General features: G+C 46.4%; 1 protein-coding gene across 1 annotated transcript in view; it reads right to left on the bottom strand.

Annotated features, from left to right (window-relative positions):
- The window catches only part of ASMTL (acetylserotonin O-methyltransferase like), a 74,786-nt gene extending 58,545 nt beyond the window's left edge, over positions 1–16,241 (bottom strand). Inside the window, exons 1-3 of the mRNA XM_040338193.1 lie at positions 16,141–16,241; positions 7,012–7,133; positions 51–182 (exon numbers count right to left, since the gene is read on the bottom strand). Of these exons, the coding sequence (XP_040194127.1) occupies positions 51–182; positions 7,012–7,104 (225 nt within the window). The 5' untranslated portion in view covers positions 7,105–7,133; positions 16,141–16,241. The remainder of the gene's footprint in view (positions 1–50; positions 183–7,011; positions 7,134–16,140) is intronic.
- Between the last annotated feature and the right edge of the window lie 492 nt (positions 16,242–16,733).

Genomic DNA, 16,733 nt, shown 5'->3' with positions numbered 1-16,733 from the left:
AACTATTACATTCTACCTGAGAACAAAATAATAAAAAGCACCAAACTAACCATGTGCATTCTCCTTGCAACTTCCAATGCCTTTTGCTTGGCGGTTTCAACAGCATATTCTTGTGGCGCAGCAAACAAAGACTTATCAAGAGTTTCTTTGAACCATGATGGAACCACTTCAAAGCGAAGACCCTGTGTATAGCAGAAATGGGAAGGGAAAAACAATGTGCATTTTAAAACCAACATATATAATTCCGTTACATGACAAAACATGTTATTTAAACCACAAAATCATTAAAGTAAACAATTCCTATGAAAAATACTAACCACTTGCCTACCAGCTCACGCAGATATACACGGCAGGTTGGCTCTCCTGCGTGAACCAACGTACCTGTACGTCAGTCCGTTCAAGGAGGATAGCGGGTTTGCATGCCCGCGGTGGGTCCCGCAGACTCAATGTCCGCCCGCGACCTGCGATCACGGTGAGGAGAGGCATAACCGGGAACTGCCTATGTAAATAAGGCAATTCCCCATTCTGCCAAATGACATGACAGATCGACTTGCCAGTGATCGGGAACAGCTATCTATGTCATATTCCAGTGAGCCCACCCCCCCTACAGTTAGAAAACACCCAGGGAACACATTTAAACTCTTGATCGCCCGCTAGTCTTAACCCCTTCCCTGCCAGTGTAATTTTTATATTGAACAGTGCATTTTTTATAGCACTGATCAATGCAATAATGGTCACTGGTCCCCAAAAAGTGTAATTTTGGGGTCAGATTTGTCCACTGCAATGTCGCAGTCCCGCTAAAAATCGCAAATCGCCACCACTGCCAGAAAAAACAATAAAAATAAAAGTCCCTGAATCTATCCTGTCGTTTGTAGACGCCATAACTTTTGTGCAAACCAATCAATATACGCCTATTGCAATTTTTTTTTACAAAACATTTTGAATATATATTTTATATACCGTATTTATCGGCGTATATCGCGCACTTTTCGGGCAAAATCGTGGGTGCGCGATATACGCCGATACCCGCGCCGACATATACCGAGCGCAGTACACTCGGGTATAGTCGGCCAGTCTCGGCTTCTTCCGCGGTCACGTCCTGGACGTACAGGACGTGAGCGCGACAGTTGCCGAGCCTGCCCGAGTGTACTGCGCTCGGTATATGCTGGCGCAGTATTCAAAACTCGGCGCGGGAAACGAGCGGGGAGGACGCGAGGACGCCGCAGAAGGACGCCGGACCCGCCGAAGAGGACACCGGACCCGCCGAAGAGGACACCGGACCCGCCGCAGAAGGACACCGGACCCGCCGCAGAAGGACACCCGAAGCCGCAGAAGGACGCCGGACCCGACGAGGCCGCCGATGGACGCCGCGCAAGACACCAAAACTGTAAGTACAAAAATAACTTTTTTTCCACAGGATTGGGGTCACTTTAGGGGTGCGCGGTATACACGGGAGCGCGTTATACCGCGATAAATACGGTGTATATATATATATATATATAAATAAATAAATAAATAAATAAATAAATAAATAATCGGCCTAAACTGACGAATACATTTTTCGTTTGGATATATATTATAGTAGAAAACAAACAAAATTATTATTATTATTTTTTTTAATTGCTGTTTTTTGTGATCAAATACCACCAAAGGAAAGCTCTATTTGTGGGTAAAAAAAGGACATCAATTTTGTTTGAGTACAGCATCGCACGGCCACGCAATTGCCAGTTAAAGAGATGCAGTGCTGTATCGCAAAAAATGGCCTGGTCACTAAGGGGGCAAATCTTTCCGGGGCTGAAATGGTTAAAGCATTATTAAAAAAGAATACCAGGTATGAATGTTTTTACATAGTCCACCTAGGACCAATGTAACTAAGCATATACTATAATCTGTATATTCCCTCTGTAAATGACTATAACATGATACTATAGTGACCTAAAATATCTTCGGAGTTCCCTGTCAAGTGGCTGCCCTGCTGCATTGTAAATACAGGAAGTTGCCTGCTTGATGCAGGTGCCATTCCGAGAACGCTTTGCATTGTCTTAATTAGGGTTGTCCCGATACCACTTTTTTAGGACCGAGTACAAGTACCGATACTTTTTTTCAAGTAGTCGCCGATACCGAATACCGATACATTTTTTAAATGTGTCCCCAAATGCAGCCATGTCCCCCCCATATGCAGCCATGTCCCTCTAGCCATGTCCCTCACATATGCAGCCATGTCCCTCACATATGCAGCCATGTCCCTCTAGCCATGTCCCTCACATATGCAGCCATGTCCCTCTAGCTATGTCCCTCACATATGCAGCAATGTCCCTCTAGCCATGTCCCTCACATATGCAGCAATGTCCCTCTAGCCATGTCCCTCACATATGCAGCCACGTCCCTCTAGCCATGTCCCTCACATATGCAGCCATGTCCCTCTAGCCATGTCCCTCACATATGCAGCCATGTCCCTCACATATGCAGCAATGTCCCTCTAGCCACGTCCCTCACATATGCAGCAATGTCCCTCTAGCCATGTCCCTCGATGCGGCGGCGCGATGCGGCGGGGGGGGGGGGGGGGGGAGTATTCTATTTAGGTATCGGGGGTATTTGCGCGAGTACGAGTACTCCCGCAAATACTCGGTATCGGTCCCGATACCGATACTGGTATCGGTATCTGGACAACCCTAGTCTTAATGAATGCAAAGGGGTTGGAGAGAGAGAATGACATCACCGTGCCTATAGGGTGACCTGGAATTCTTCCTTAACAACTTCAGCCCCAGACCATTTGGCTGGCCAAAGACCAGGCCACTTTTTGCGATTCAGCAATGAGTCGCCTTAACTGACTGTCGGTCGAGCGACGTTCCTCCCAAACAAAATTGGCGTCCTTTTTTCCCCACAAATAGAGCTTTCTTTTGGTGGTATTTGATCACCTCTGCGGTTTTTAGTTTTTGCGCTATAAACAAAAATAGAGCGACAATTTTGAAAAAAAAAAATATTTTTTACTTTTTGCTGTAATAAATCTCCCCCAAAAATATATAAAAAAAAAATGTTTTCCTCAGTTTAGGCCGATACGTATTCTTCTACATATTTTTCGTAAAAAAAAAAAAAAAAAAAAAATCGCAATAAGCGTTTATTGATTTGTTTGCGCAAAAGTTATAGCGTTTACAAAATAGGGGATAGTTTTATGGCATTTTTATTAATATTTTTTTTTACTAGTAATTGCAGCGATCAGCGATTTTTAGCGGTACTGCGACATTATGGTGGACACTTCTGACACGTTTTTGGGACCATTGGCATTTTTATAGCGATCAGTGCTATAGAAATGCATTGATTACTGTGAAAATGACAATTGCAGGGAAGGGGTTAACACTAGGGGGCGAGAAAAGGGTTAAGTATGTTCCCTGGGTGTGTTCTAACTGAAGGGGGGGGGTGGACTGATTAGGGGAAATGACTGATCGCTGTTCATACATTGTATGAACAGACAATCAGGCATTTCTCCCCCTGACAGGACCGGAAGCTGTGTGTTTACACACACAGCTCCCGGTTCTCGCTCTGTAACTAGTGAGCGTGGGCGCGCGTCGGTGTCAGGGGGCGAGCGCCCCTATTGGCTGCTCAGCGAGATGACGTAGATATATGTGATCTCGCCCAGCAGAGCCGACCTGCCGCCGTAAAACTGCGGCGGCTGGTCGGCAAGCAGTTAATTGGTTTGCACAAAAGTTATAGCTTCTACAAAATAGGGGCTATTTTTATGGCATTTTTAGTAATAATTTTTATTTTTTTTACTAGTAATGGCGGTGATCAGCGATTTTTATCGTGACTGCGACATTATGGCAGACACATCGGACACTTTAGACACCATTTTGGGACCATTGTCTGTCATTTTTACAGCGATCAGTGCTATAAAAATGCAATGATTAGTGTAAAAATGACACTCGCAGTGAAGGGGTTAACCTGTAGGGGCGCTGAAGGTGTTAAGTGTGACCGAGGGAGTGATTCTAACTAACTGTTAAGGGGCATGGCTTGCCGTGACACGTCACTGATCGCTGTTTCCGATAACAGGAAACAGACGATCAGTGACATGTCACTAGGAAGAACACAACATCTCCCCGTTCTTCAGCTCTGTGACCCGATCGCAGGACACCGGCGGACATCAAGTCCGCGGGTCCCGCGGGCACGATCACGGCCATTTTTGCAGCCATGCCATTCCGTCTACGTAAAAACTTGTGCGGTGGTCGGCAAGCGGTTAAGCTCTCAGTGTTTTCCCTCTTGCTCCACATAACTAGCTGTATCTTTTAGAAAATCTCCAAATTGTATCCCTCTTCATTGTACTTCCCTGAACTTCCGATCAGGGAGTGCACCATACACAAGTGGATTAAATCGGATGCTTCAAACTACATGTCCCAAGATTTCCTGTGTATTGTCTATAAAGCACATGTGCACCCTGAGCATAGCATAAAGTGGTCTTATCAGAGCCTGGGTCTCCAGGGAGAACCTGCAAGACAGTGTAGCCACCCCATAGGTGTAAATGAAATACAGTTAATCTTCAAAGGCTCGTTATGTTGTCATCAATGGGGTTACAGCAGAGAGAAAAAAGCAATACAGGTCAATTTTACACTATGGGCTCTTTAAATTTCTGATGACAATGAAACACGTCACTTCCGCCAATTGTAATGCACGCTGGCTCCAGGACTCACGGAGCAGCAGCGCTTACACACTATACAGCTGGCAGATCTTTCCTAACGCCAGGTCACGGCACAATAATATGTGACATTCCAAGATTGTTTTTAATAAATGTGTTACGCCATGTCCGCTTCGTGATCGTTTCCCTTCCATGATCTGGAGTACATGAGGATTCCCATGCCACATCGGGTAAACAAAAATTACCCCACATCTTTGTAAATTGTCGAAGAATATTACAAAAATCAATTCTGATTTTCGCCAACGAACAAAAACAGAAAGATGCGAGGGAGGGATGTTTACCCACGTGAACTTCCGGTTTCATTGGAGCTCCACCTGTAAAGCCTGCGAGTGTTTCCCTTGCCAGCAAGTAAGGTAGTGACCATTAGTAGTGTGGCGTGCTTAGCACCGTGCAGCATTTACAGGCCTCCCGACCGTCCAGAGCACTGTGTGCCTTACAGGCCTCATCAGACCATCCAAAGCACTGTGCAGCATTTACAGGCCTCCTCAGACCACCAGAGCACTGTTCAATGCATTACAGGCCTCCTCAGACCACTGTCCAGAGCACGGTGTATTACAGGCCTCCTCAGACCACTGTCCAGAGCACGGTGTATTACAGGCCTCCTCAGACCACTGTCCAGAGCACGGTGTATTACAGGCCTCCTCAGACCACTGTCCTGAGTACTGTGCAGCATTTACAGGCCTCCTCAGACCACCAGAGCACTGTTCAACGCATTACAGGCCTCCTCAGACCACCAGAGCACTGTTCAATGCATTACAGGCCTCCTCAGACCACTGTCCAGAGCACTGTTCAATGCATTACAGGCCTCCTCAGACCACTGTCCAGAGCACTGTGTATTACAGGCCTCCTCAGACCACTGTCCTGAGTACTGTGCAACAGTACAGGCACCTGTCAAAAGCGTGTAGTTTGTTCAAACCTTAATACCATAAATAATACCATATTCGATTTTTTTTTTTTTTTTTTACTCCAGGCATTTACAAGTTTGGAAATTCTAAAGAAATGCTTAAATAATGCATTACAATTTAACTAAACCCATTCGATTTTATTTGACTAAAGTGTACTGCAAATTTTAGTCGACTAAATACAACAAACAATTCAGATGAACAAAAAACAACTAATACTAAAATAGCATGGTCAACATACGAAAACAAAACGAAAATGTGAGGGAGGGATGTTCAACCATGTGAACTTCTGGTTTCCTCAGAGTTCCGCCTGTAAATGTTTCCCCTCTCAGCAAGCAAGCTAGGAAACAGCCTGGTTAGCACTGTGTAGCATTACATTCTCCTTGGATGACCATCCAGAGCACTGTGTGCATTACAGGCCTCTTCAGACCACTGTCCAGAGCACTATGTGCATTACAGGCCTCTTCAGACCACTGTCCAGAGCACTGTGTGCATTACAGGCCTCTTCAGACCACTGTCCAGAGCACTGTGTGCATTACAGGCCTCTTCAGACCACTGTCCAGAGCACTGTGTGCATTACATGCCTCTTCAGACCACTGTCCAGAGCACTGTGTGCATTACATGCCTCTTTAGACCACTGTCCAGAGCACTGTGTGCATTACATGCCTCTTCAGACCACTGTCCAGAGCACTGTGTGCATTACATGCCTCTTCAGACCACTGTCCAGAGCACTGTGTGTATTACATGCCTCTTTAGACCACTGTCCAGAGCACTGTGTGCATTACATGCCTCTTCAGACCACTGTCCAGAGCACTGTGTGCATTACATGCCTCTTCAGACCACTATCCAGAGCACTGTGTGCATTACATGCCTCTTCAGACCACTGTCCAGAGGACTGTGCAGCATTTACAGGCCTCTTCAGACCACTGTCCAGAGCACTGTGTGCATTACAGGCCTCTTCAAGCCATTGTCCAGAGGACTGTGCAGCATTTACAGGCCTCTTCAGGCGACTGTGCAGCATTTACAGGCCTCTTCAGGCAATTGTCCAGAGGACTGTGCAGCATTTACAGGCCTCCCGACCATCCAGAGTATTGTATGCATTACAGGCCTCCTAACCGCCCAGAGCACTGTGCAGCATTTAACTAACTTTAACTAAACCCATTCGATTTTAGTCGTCTAAAAATGTACTGCACATTTTAGTCGACTAAATATGACTAAAACGATTCAGATGACTAAAATGGCTTTTTAGTCAAAAGACTATGACTAAAACTAAATTGAAATTTGAGGCCAAAATAAAACACTGATATCAGGTCAATGTAATATTTATTTAAATCACATTTCAGAGAAAAATTACTGAAAAGGTGTCAGATTTGGTATGGTGCATTTTACTGTGTAGTTAAATATCAATCACAATTTACATACCACGTTGGAAAGTATATCTTGTCTCCGTGGGGATGCACTGGCCAGTACTACCCTCTTCCCTGCCAGCTTTGAAATGACTGGATTCAGCAACATTTCTCTTCTGTAAATAGTACTTTAGCCTCCTAAGTTGGTAAAAAAAAAAAAAAAAAAAAAAAAAAGGAGTATAAAACATAAAATTAGATAAAAATCAACTGCAAGCACATTGGCTTTAGAGTAAAGTAGCAAGTTTTCCCATGCAGTGGGGATGTGCCCACACTGCAGGGGTCAGCTGCTCATTTTTGTCTAGGGGAGAGGAGGTTAAAGGGGTTGTAAACCCACAAGGTTTTTTCACCTTAATGCATTAAGGTGAAAAACCTTCTAGTGCAGCTCCCCCAGAGCCCTCTTTTACTTACCATATATACTCGCGTATAAGCCAACACGAATATAAGCCGAGGCACCTAATTTGAACACATAAAACTGTGAAAACAGACTTGAGTATAAGCCTAGGGTGTCCATCTGCATGCCTCACTGTGCCTCATTTTTCCTCACTGTGTCTATGTGCATGCCTCACTGTGTCCATGCTTCACTGTGCCCATGACTAGACTTACGTTTAACATGGGAGTATATAGAAGGGGTGTCCGGCCGTAGGTCCCCTGGACAAGAAACTTTGCACACTTGTAGAAGAGTGGGGTTATATGTGTGCCAAGTTTGGGGTCCAGGGGACCTATGGCCGGCCGGCCGGTACAGGGTCCCCAAAGTCCAAGAGATCAGGTGCAAAAAGGTGACTCGAGTATAAGCCGAGGGGGGCATTTTCAGCACAAAAAAATGTGCTGAAAAAACTTGGCTTATACGGTACCTGAACCCGATCATTTCAGTGATGAGGAAGAGCACAGCAGCTCCAGCCGCTGTCTCGGGTCCTCATTGGATAGATTGATAGCAACAGGAACCATTGGCTCCTGCTGCTGTCAATCAAATCCAGTGACACAGGAGCGGGGCTGAGTCCTGAGGTCTGTGTCATTGGACGCAGCAGCAGGACTTGGGAACACTCCTTCATGAGTGCCCCTATGTAAAGCAGCTCTCCGTGGGGGCACTCAAGAAGAGGAGGAGCCAAGAGAGCTGCAGGGGGGACCCTAGAAGAGGAGGATTGGGTCCCTCTGTGCAAAACCCTTGCACAGAGGAGGTAAGAATAACATGTTTGTAATTTAATAAGCGTTACAACCCCTTTAAGATGTTGCCACCGGGGACTGCAGAGGGATGGACAAAATGGCTTGGGGGCGCACAGCGCTGGATTCAGAGATAGAGGAGTGTCTGTTTAATAAAAGTCAGCAGCTAGGTTTTTTTTTAGCTGCTGACTTTTAATTTTCAACTATCACTGGAGATTTTTTTTCCCTTCTTTCACAAGAATGAGAACTGTAACGCTTTCACACGACATTGCAAAATACTGGATGCCAAGTTCTTCGATATATTGGCGATGGGGGTCAACCGGTGACTGAGGGTGAAACTGTTCTACAGTTTGCTAATCGAGTTCAGACTTTGGTCAGCACTTTTCAGATTTATGGCCAAAATGGATGTTTAACCTGTCAAGCATTATCTAGCTACAATTCAAACATTACATATTAACTATTGATTATGTGGACACCACTGTATAATCTGTGAAACACGGATTTCAAGGTTCTTGTCAAACAGAAAACTGCAGAATGATGAACACCAATTCACTCAAAAACAGATTTACTGGATCTTACCCCAAATTCTCTGAACTCCAACTCACTGCCCGTTGGTTACAACATCAAAGTGGAACTTTAGCCAAAACTTTTTTCCTGTTTTGGATGGTGGGTTAAGGTTTATATTGATGTCCCCCAACTTCTTCCAATACAGGAAAACCTTGGTTTGAGAGTAACTTGGTTTGAGAGCGTTTTGCAAGACAAGCAAAATGTTTTAATACATTTTGCCTTGATATACAAGCGATGTCTTGATATAACAGTAGCGTCATGTCACAACGGAGTATAAAAAAAGAAGAGAGGAGCCTCTAAGTGTAGCAATATGGTTACATTTAACCACTTAAGCCCCGGACCTTAAGGCAGCTAAATGCCCAGGCCAGGTTTTGCGATTCGGCACTGCGTCGCTTTAACAGACAATTGCGCGGTCGTGCGACGTGGCTTTCAAACAAAATTGGCGTCCTTTTTTCCCCACAAATAGAGCTTTCTTTTGGTGGTATTTGATCACCTCTGCAGTTTTTATTTTTTGCGCTATAAACAAAAATAGAGCGACAATTTTAAAAAAAATTCAATATTTTTTACTTTTTGCTATAATAAATATCCCCCAAAAACATATATAAACATTTTTTTTTCCCCTCAGTTTAGGCCGATACGTATTCTTCCACCTATTTTTGGTAAAAAAAAATCGCAATAAGCGTTTATCGGTTGGTTTGCGCAAAATGTATAGCGCTTACAAAATAGGGGATAGTTTTATTTTTATTTTTTTACTACTAATGGCGGCGATCAGCGATCTTTTTCGTGGCGGCGACATTTTGGTGGACACTTCAGAAAATTTTGACACATTTTTGGGACCATTGTCATTTTCACAGCAAAAAATGCATTTAAATTGCATTGTTTATTGTGAAAATGACAGTTGCAGTTTGGGAGTTAACCACAGGGGGCGCTGTAGGAGTTAGGGTTCACCTAGTGTGTGTTTACAACTGTAGGGGGGTGTGGCTGTAGGACTGACGTCATCGATCGAGTCTCCCTATAAAAGAGATCACTCGATCGATGCAGCCGCCACAGTGAAGCACGGGGAAGCCGTGTTTACATACGGCTCTCCCCGTTCTTCAGCCCCGGGGAGCGATCGCGAGGGGGCGGCTATTCGAATAGCCGCGCCCTCGTCCCGGATCGCTCCCCGCGGGTTTCCGACTGCCGCATGTACCGGGGGGAGGGTCCCGATCGGACCCCTGACCCACAGAAAGGTGGGGACGTACATGTGCGCCCATATGCCTGTACGTGCCATTCTGTGGACGTACATATACATGTGGAGGGCGTTAACCGGTTAATGAAGGTAAAACATTCAGCAACTTATTGCTACACTTAGAGGTGCCTCTCTTCTCTTTTATACCCAGTAAAAAAAATGCTTTGATATACAAGTGCTTTGGATTACAAGCATGTTTCTGGGACGAATTATGCTCGCAAACCAACGTTTTACTGTATACTGTCCAAAAGGAATACAAGGAAGCGAGAAAAAACTCCTTCAACAGCTGCCCATCATCAGAATGGGTGTCTGCAATGGGAGATTATCCCCTTTAATCATGTTCTGGTGACAATGACCATCAGGAAAGAAGGTGAAAGTGAACCATCAGCAGGCACACAGGCAGCTAAAAAACAGGCAGAGGTTTTAACCCATTCCTTCATTCTGTCTGCAATTAGAATAAAGGTTTTTGGCCATTTCATCTGGCCCTTGCACCTCTCCTGCAGCTGCAGCACCCCCCTTATCGCTGCTTCCACCCTGCCTTAGCAGTCACTGCAGGGATAAGGACAGACCTCTTTTGCTTCTCTGTGCAATTTTCGGAGAGGCTCATCTCTGATACCCCCCACCCCGTCTCAGCAGTCAGCAGCAGAGAGGACAACAGAACTCCTCCTACAGATTTATGCACCTCCCTGTGCAGTCGCAGAGGGAGGTGCTCTCCTCTGCCTCCCCTGGTCTCGGCATTTGGCAGATTCCTGCCGCCGATTCCAGCCCTCTTCTGGTCCTCCTCCAGACTCTGCATTTTCTGCTTTCCAGCTCCACTCCCAGCTTCTACCAGTCAGCAGCACAAGCCAAGTGGGGTGCACTGTGATATCTATTTAAAAAAAAAATTGAAAACCATTTATCATTTTCTTTTCACTTCACAATTATGTGCCACTTTGTGTTGGTCTATCACATAATATCGCAATAAAAACATTGATTTATTTTTTTTGGTTGCAACATGACAGAATGTGAAAAATTTCAAGGGGTATGAATACTTTTTCAAGGCACTATAATAATATCATGATGTCAGTGGCAGTTAGTTCCCATAGGGTGTTAGTTGGTGTCAGTTAGGCCCCTTTCACATTGAGGAGTTTTTCAGGCGGTAAAGCGCTAAAAATAGCGCTGCTATCCCGCCTGAAAAACTCCTGCACTGCAGACTCAATGTGAAAGCCCGAGGGCTTTCACACTGAGGCGATGCGCTGGCGGGAGACAAAAAAATCTCCTGTCAGCAGCATCTTTGGAGCGGTGAGAGGAGCGGCATGTATACCGCTCCTTCACCGCTCCTTCCCATTGAAAACAATGGGAACCGCGGCAATACCGCCCGCAATGCGCCTCTATAGAGGCGCATTGCGGGCGGTATTAACTCTTTATCGCCCGCTAGCGGGGGTTAATACCGCACCGCTAGCGGCTGATACCCGCGGCAATTCCGGCGGTATAGCGCCGCTATTTTTAGCGGCGTTATACCGCCACCGCAGCTCCCGCCCCAGTCTGAAAGGGGCCTTAGTCTGCCGTCCCACCATAGGTTGCTGATCACTGCCATTACTAGTATAAAAAATAAAATTAAAAGCCAGCAGCTACAAATACTACAGCTGCTGACTTTTAATAAATAGACACTTACCTGTCCAGGGTGCCCGCGATGTTGGCAGCCAAAGCCGATCAATTGCTGGGCTCTTGGCTGCCCTCGCCGTCATCCTCGGTGAGGGAATCAGGAAGGGAAGCGTTGCGGCTTCACTTCCTGGTTCCCTACTGCGCATGCGCGTTCTCACTGATCCCTGCTGTCTTCTGGGACCTGTGTGTTTCCCAGAAGACAGCGAGGGAGGACAGTGCAGGCACTGGACATGACGCAAGTCACCGCGGTGATCCATGCCAGGAAGTGGGAGCAAAGGGCACCAGAGGGGGGGAGGAATCCAAAAAGTGGAAGTTCCATTTTTTGGTGGAACTCCACTTTAATACAAATTCCAGTATACTGTATATCGTTATAACTTTCACCCAAACCAAACAAACAATATAAAACTTATTGGGATGAGATATAATTGTTTTTAATAGGATATGTTTTATAGCAGAGAGTAAAAAAAAAAAAAAAAAAAATGTTTAATTGTCCGTTTTTTTCCTTTATATCATGAAAAAAAAAACAAAGGTGATAAAATACCATCAAAAGAAAGCTCTATTTGTGTAAAAAAAGATTATATAAATAATGTTTGGGTACAGCTCTGCATGACTGCGCAATTTTCAGTTAAAGTAGTGCAGTGCCACATATAAAAAAAAAGGGCAGATCATGAAGGGGGTAAAATCTTCCAGGGCTGAAGTGGTTGAGTAATTCTGAATAATATTTATACACGTATATATATATATATATATATATATATATATATATATATATATATATATATATATATATATATATATATATATATACACACACACACACACACACACACAAAAAAAACACAATAAGCGTATATTGATTGGTTTGCACAAAATGTATAGCGTCTACAAAAAAGGGAATAGATTTATGGCATTTTTATTATTATTTTTTTACTAGAAATGGCAGCGATCTGCGATTTTTAGCGGGACTGCGACATTATGGGGGACAAATCAGACACTTTTGACACATTTTTGGGACCATTGGCATTTATACAGCAATCAGTGCTATAAAAATGCACCGATTACTGTGTAAATGTCACTGGTAGGCAAGGGGTTAACACTAGGGGGTAATCAAGGGGTTAAATGTGTTCCCTCGCGAGTGTCTCTAACTGTGGGGAATGTGACTGACTAGAGGAGGCGCCAGATCGCTGTTCCTAGCTAGTAGGAACAGACGATATGTCTCGTCTCTTCTCTTCTAACAGAATGGGGATTGGTGTGAAATATATATATATATCACACACACACACACCCATTCTGGCTCTCGTACCCACGATCACACGTAACCCATTAAACAGCTATAGCAGGCGTGCACGCGCTGCATGTGGCCGGCGGGCACACACTTGCTATAGCTGTTTAACGAGCCAACATACAGCTACAACGATTGGCCCAGGAGAGCCAATCTGCCGCAGTATAACGACGGCGGCTGGTCAGCTACTGGTTGAGCAATGATAGAGTGATGCGTATGGGCTTCTTTGAAATTAAAAAACCATAGGACATTAACATTTGATAGGCTTTCGTCTGATTCATTTTTGTAATTGTGACATTTTATTATTTCACACCTGTTTGAAGTGTATGTGTAGCCAAAACGTTTTTTTTTTGTATTGGGTAGGGAAGGGTTAAAATTCCTGCCAGATTATTTAGTGCTTGCTGCCTGTGTACAACTGAGGAAACTGCACTTCCTGTCCCAAAGACAACAGGAAGTTGGCCAAATTAAGGGGGATTCCCCAGAACAAGAGCTACCACTGGAAGATTTCCGGTTACCTCTTGTTCTGAATACAGCTCTAAAGGTTTGAAAATGTTCCCTCACTTTCATTATTAGTTACAATGGTCACTATTACAAATACAGTGAAATTTCTCCGAATGGGGACACAAACAGCAATACAAACTTGATGGAGGGTCTAACCCTTCTCTGCTCTATTGCAAAATCCACATACGTGCAGTGCGCTCTTCCACATTCACCAATCTGCACCAGCGTACTCCCTTGACCACCATTGCGCGCACACACATGCACGCTCCCCCATCTGCCAATTCACATATAGTACACGTGGTGCGTTCTCCCTCATCCACCAATCCACATACATGCAGTGCGCTTGCCTTTGCCCACCAATCCACATACGCGCAGTGCCCTCCCGCATCCACCAATCCACATACGCGCAGTGCCCTCCCGCATCCACCAATCCACATACGCGCAGTGCCCTCCCGCATCCACCAATCCACATACGCGCAGTGCCCTCCCACATCCACCAATCCACATACACGCAGTGCACTCTCCCTCACCCCCATACACGCAGTGCCCTCCCGCATCCACCAATCAACATACACGCAGTGCCCTCTCGCATCCACCAATCCACATACACGCAGTGCCCTCCCGCATCCACCAATCCACATACACACAGTGCCCTCCCGCATCCACCAATCCACATACGCGCAGTGCCCTCCCGCATCCACCAATCCACATACGCGCAGTGCCCTCCCGCATCCACCAATCCACATACGCGCAGTGCCCTCCCGCATCCACCAATCCACATACATGCAGTGCGCTTGTCTTTGTCCACCAATCCACATACGCGCAGTGCCCTCCCGCATCCACCAATCCACATACGCGCAGTGCCCTCCCGCATCCACCAATCCACATACGCGCAGTGCCCTCCCGCATCCACCAATCCACATACGCGCAGTGCCCTCCCGCATCCACCAATCCACATACGCGCAGTGCACTCTCCCTCACCCCCATACACGCAGTGCCCTCCCGCATCCACCAATCCACATACGTGCAGTGCCCTCCCGCATCCACCAATCCACATACGTGCAGTGCCCTCCCGCATCCACCAATCCACATACGCGCAGTGCCCTCCCGCATCCACCAATCCACATACGTGCAGTGCACTCTCCCTCACCCCCATACACGCAGTGCCCTCCCGCATCCACCAATCCACATACGTGCAGTGCCCTCCCGCATCCACCAATCCACATACGTGCAGTGCCCTCCCGCATCCACCAATCCACATACGCGCAGTGCCCTCCCGCATCCACCAATACACATACGTGCAGTGCCCTCCCGCATCCACCAATACACATACGCGCAGTGCCCTCCCGCATCCACCAATACACATACGCGGCACTCTCCCTCACCCACATACATGCAGTGCCCTCCCGCATCCACCAATCAACATACACGCAGTGCCCTCCCGAATCAACATACACGCAGCGCCCTCCCGAATCAACATACACGCAGCGCGCTCTCCCTCGTCCACCAATCCACATACACGCAGTGCGCTCTCCCCTCGCCCACATACACGCAGTGCGCTCTCCCCTCGCCCACATACACGCAGTGCGCTCTCCCCTCGCCCACATACACGCAGTGCGCTCTCCCCTCGCCCACATACACGCAGCGCGCTCTCCCCTCGCCCACATACACGCAGCGCTCTCCCCTCGCCCACATACACGCAGCGCTCTCTCCCCTCGCCCACATACACGCAGCGCTCTCTCCCCTCGCCCACATACACGCAGCGCTCTCCCCTCGCCCACATACACGCAGCGCTCTCTCCCCTCGCCCACATACACGCAGCGCTCTCTCCCTCGCCTACATACACGCAGCGCGCTCTCCCTCGCCTACATACACGCAGCGCGCCCTCCCTCGCCCACATACACGCAGTGCGCCCTCCCTCGCCCACATATACGCATCGCGCTCTCCCTCGCCTACATACACGCAGCGCGCTCTCCCTCGCCTACATACACGCAGCGCGCTCTCCCTCGTCAAACAATCAACATACATGCAGTGCGCTCTCCCTCGCCCACATACACGCATTGCGCTCTCCCTCGCCCACATACACGCAGCGCGCTCTCCCTCGTCCAACAATCAACATACATGCAGTACGCTCTCCCTCGCCCACATACACGCAGCGCGCTCTCCCTCATCCACCAATCCACATACCCGCAGTGCACCTTCCCTCAAAAAAGAGGGCATGCATGCTGTTCATATGCAGATTTGTGGATAATCAGTACTGCAGACCCACTCTCTTCCTCACACACCATCTATTCTAGATTATACTCAGGACAGCTCTCACCCAGGATGCTACTTTTTTTTTTTTGGACCATGATTTGTAAACTACTGGGGACCCTTGAATGCACTGAAATTGTAAACAAATCCTTTAAAGGCAACCGCGTCCATACAGAGCTGGACTTTACTTCTTCCTAGCTCTCATCCCTGAAAGTCATATAAACTCCTCTCACATACTTATCTAGTACTTCTGAGGTTATGCCATCTATTACATAACTGTACCACCAACAAAACACATTAAGGGGGATTTACTAAAATTGGAGAGTGCAAAATCTGGTGCAACTCTGCACAGAAACCAATCAGCTTCCAGGTTTTATTGTCAAAGCTTAATTGAACAAGCTGAAGTTAGAAGCTGATTGGCTACCATGCACAGCTGCACCAGATTATGTGTGCTCACGTTTTAGTAAAGCCCCTCATTAATTACATAGGAATACATTCCATGCAAGACTTACTGACTCTCCAGCTCTTCATACACCTGGACAGGGAAGCAGCAGCAACATGACATGTGACCTAACCAAGTCAGACCCCTGTTCTCTGATTGGCTGAGAGCAGCTGACGATGGCAGATTGAGACTCCGATCTTTTCCAAGATATGTATTAAAGCCATAATTACGTTACTACATTCAGAAGATGGTGACCTATAATAGAGCTTATTATGTAGCTCGTATACTTCCCGCATAGATATCTCAGCGAAATCCTCGAGTGCCAGAACTGCCAAACCCTAATATGGCCACCAGACGACTTGCTTAATAATGAGCATGCTCAGTACAGTCATGTGACATCGTCGGCCATTTTCTTGTAGTCTGAGTCTGCTCATAGCTCAGCAGGCTGTGTAATTGCTAACATTTAAAATTAAAGTAAAGAAAAAAATATATTTATGCAGCACATTTCTGCAGTGCATGCCCATTTGTCATTGTCATGTTTTATCACTTGAGAGACCCTGAAAGTGCAGAGAAGGCTTCCACTTGGCAAACTTTGAAAGTTGTATTGGCTGCCAAAAGCTGCAAAAAAAGGAGAAAACCTGAAGCAATGCAAAGGTCCTGAAA

This window comes from Rana temporaria, chromosome 2, assembly GCF_905171775.1.
Source record: "Rana temporaria chromosome 2, aRanTem1.1, whole genome shotgun sequence".
NCBI lineage: Eukaryota > Metazoa > Chordata > Amphibia > Anura > Ranidae > Rana > Rana temporaria.
The sequence above is the reverse complement of the archived record's forward strand: the minus strand, read 5'-3'. Positions and strand labels throughout refer to the sequence as shown.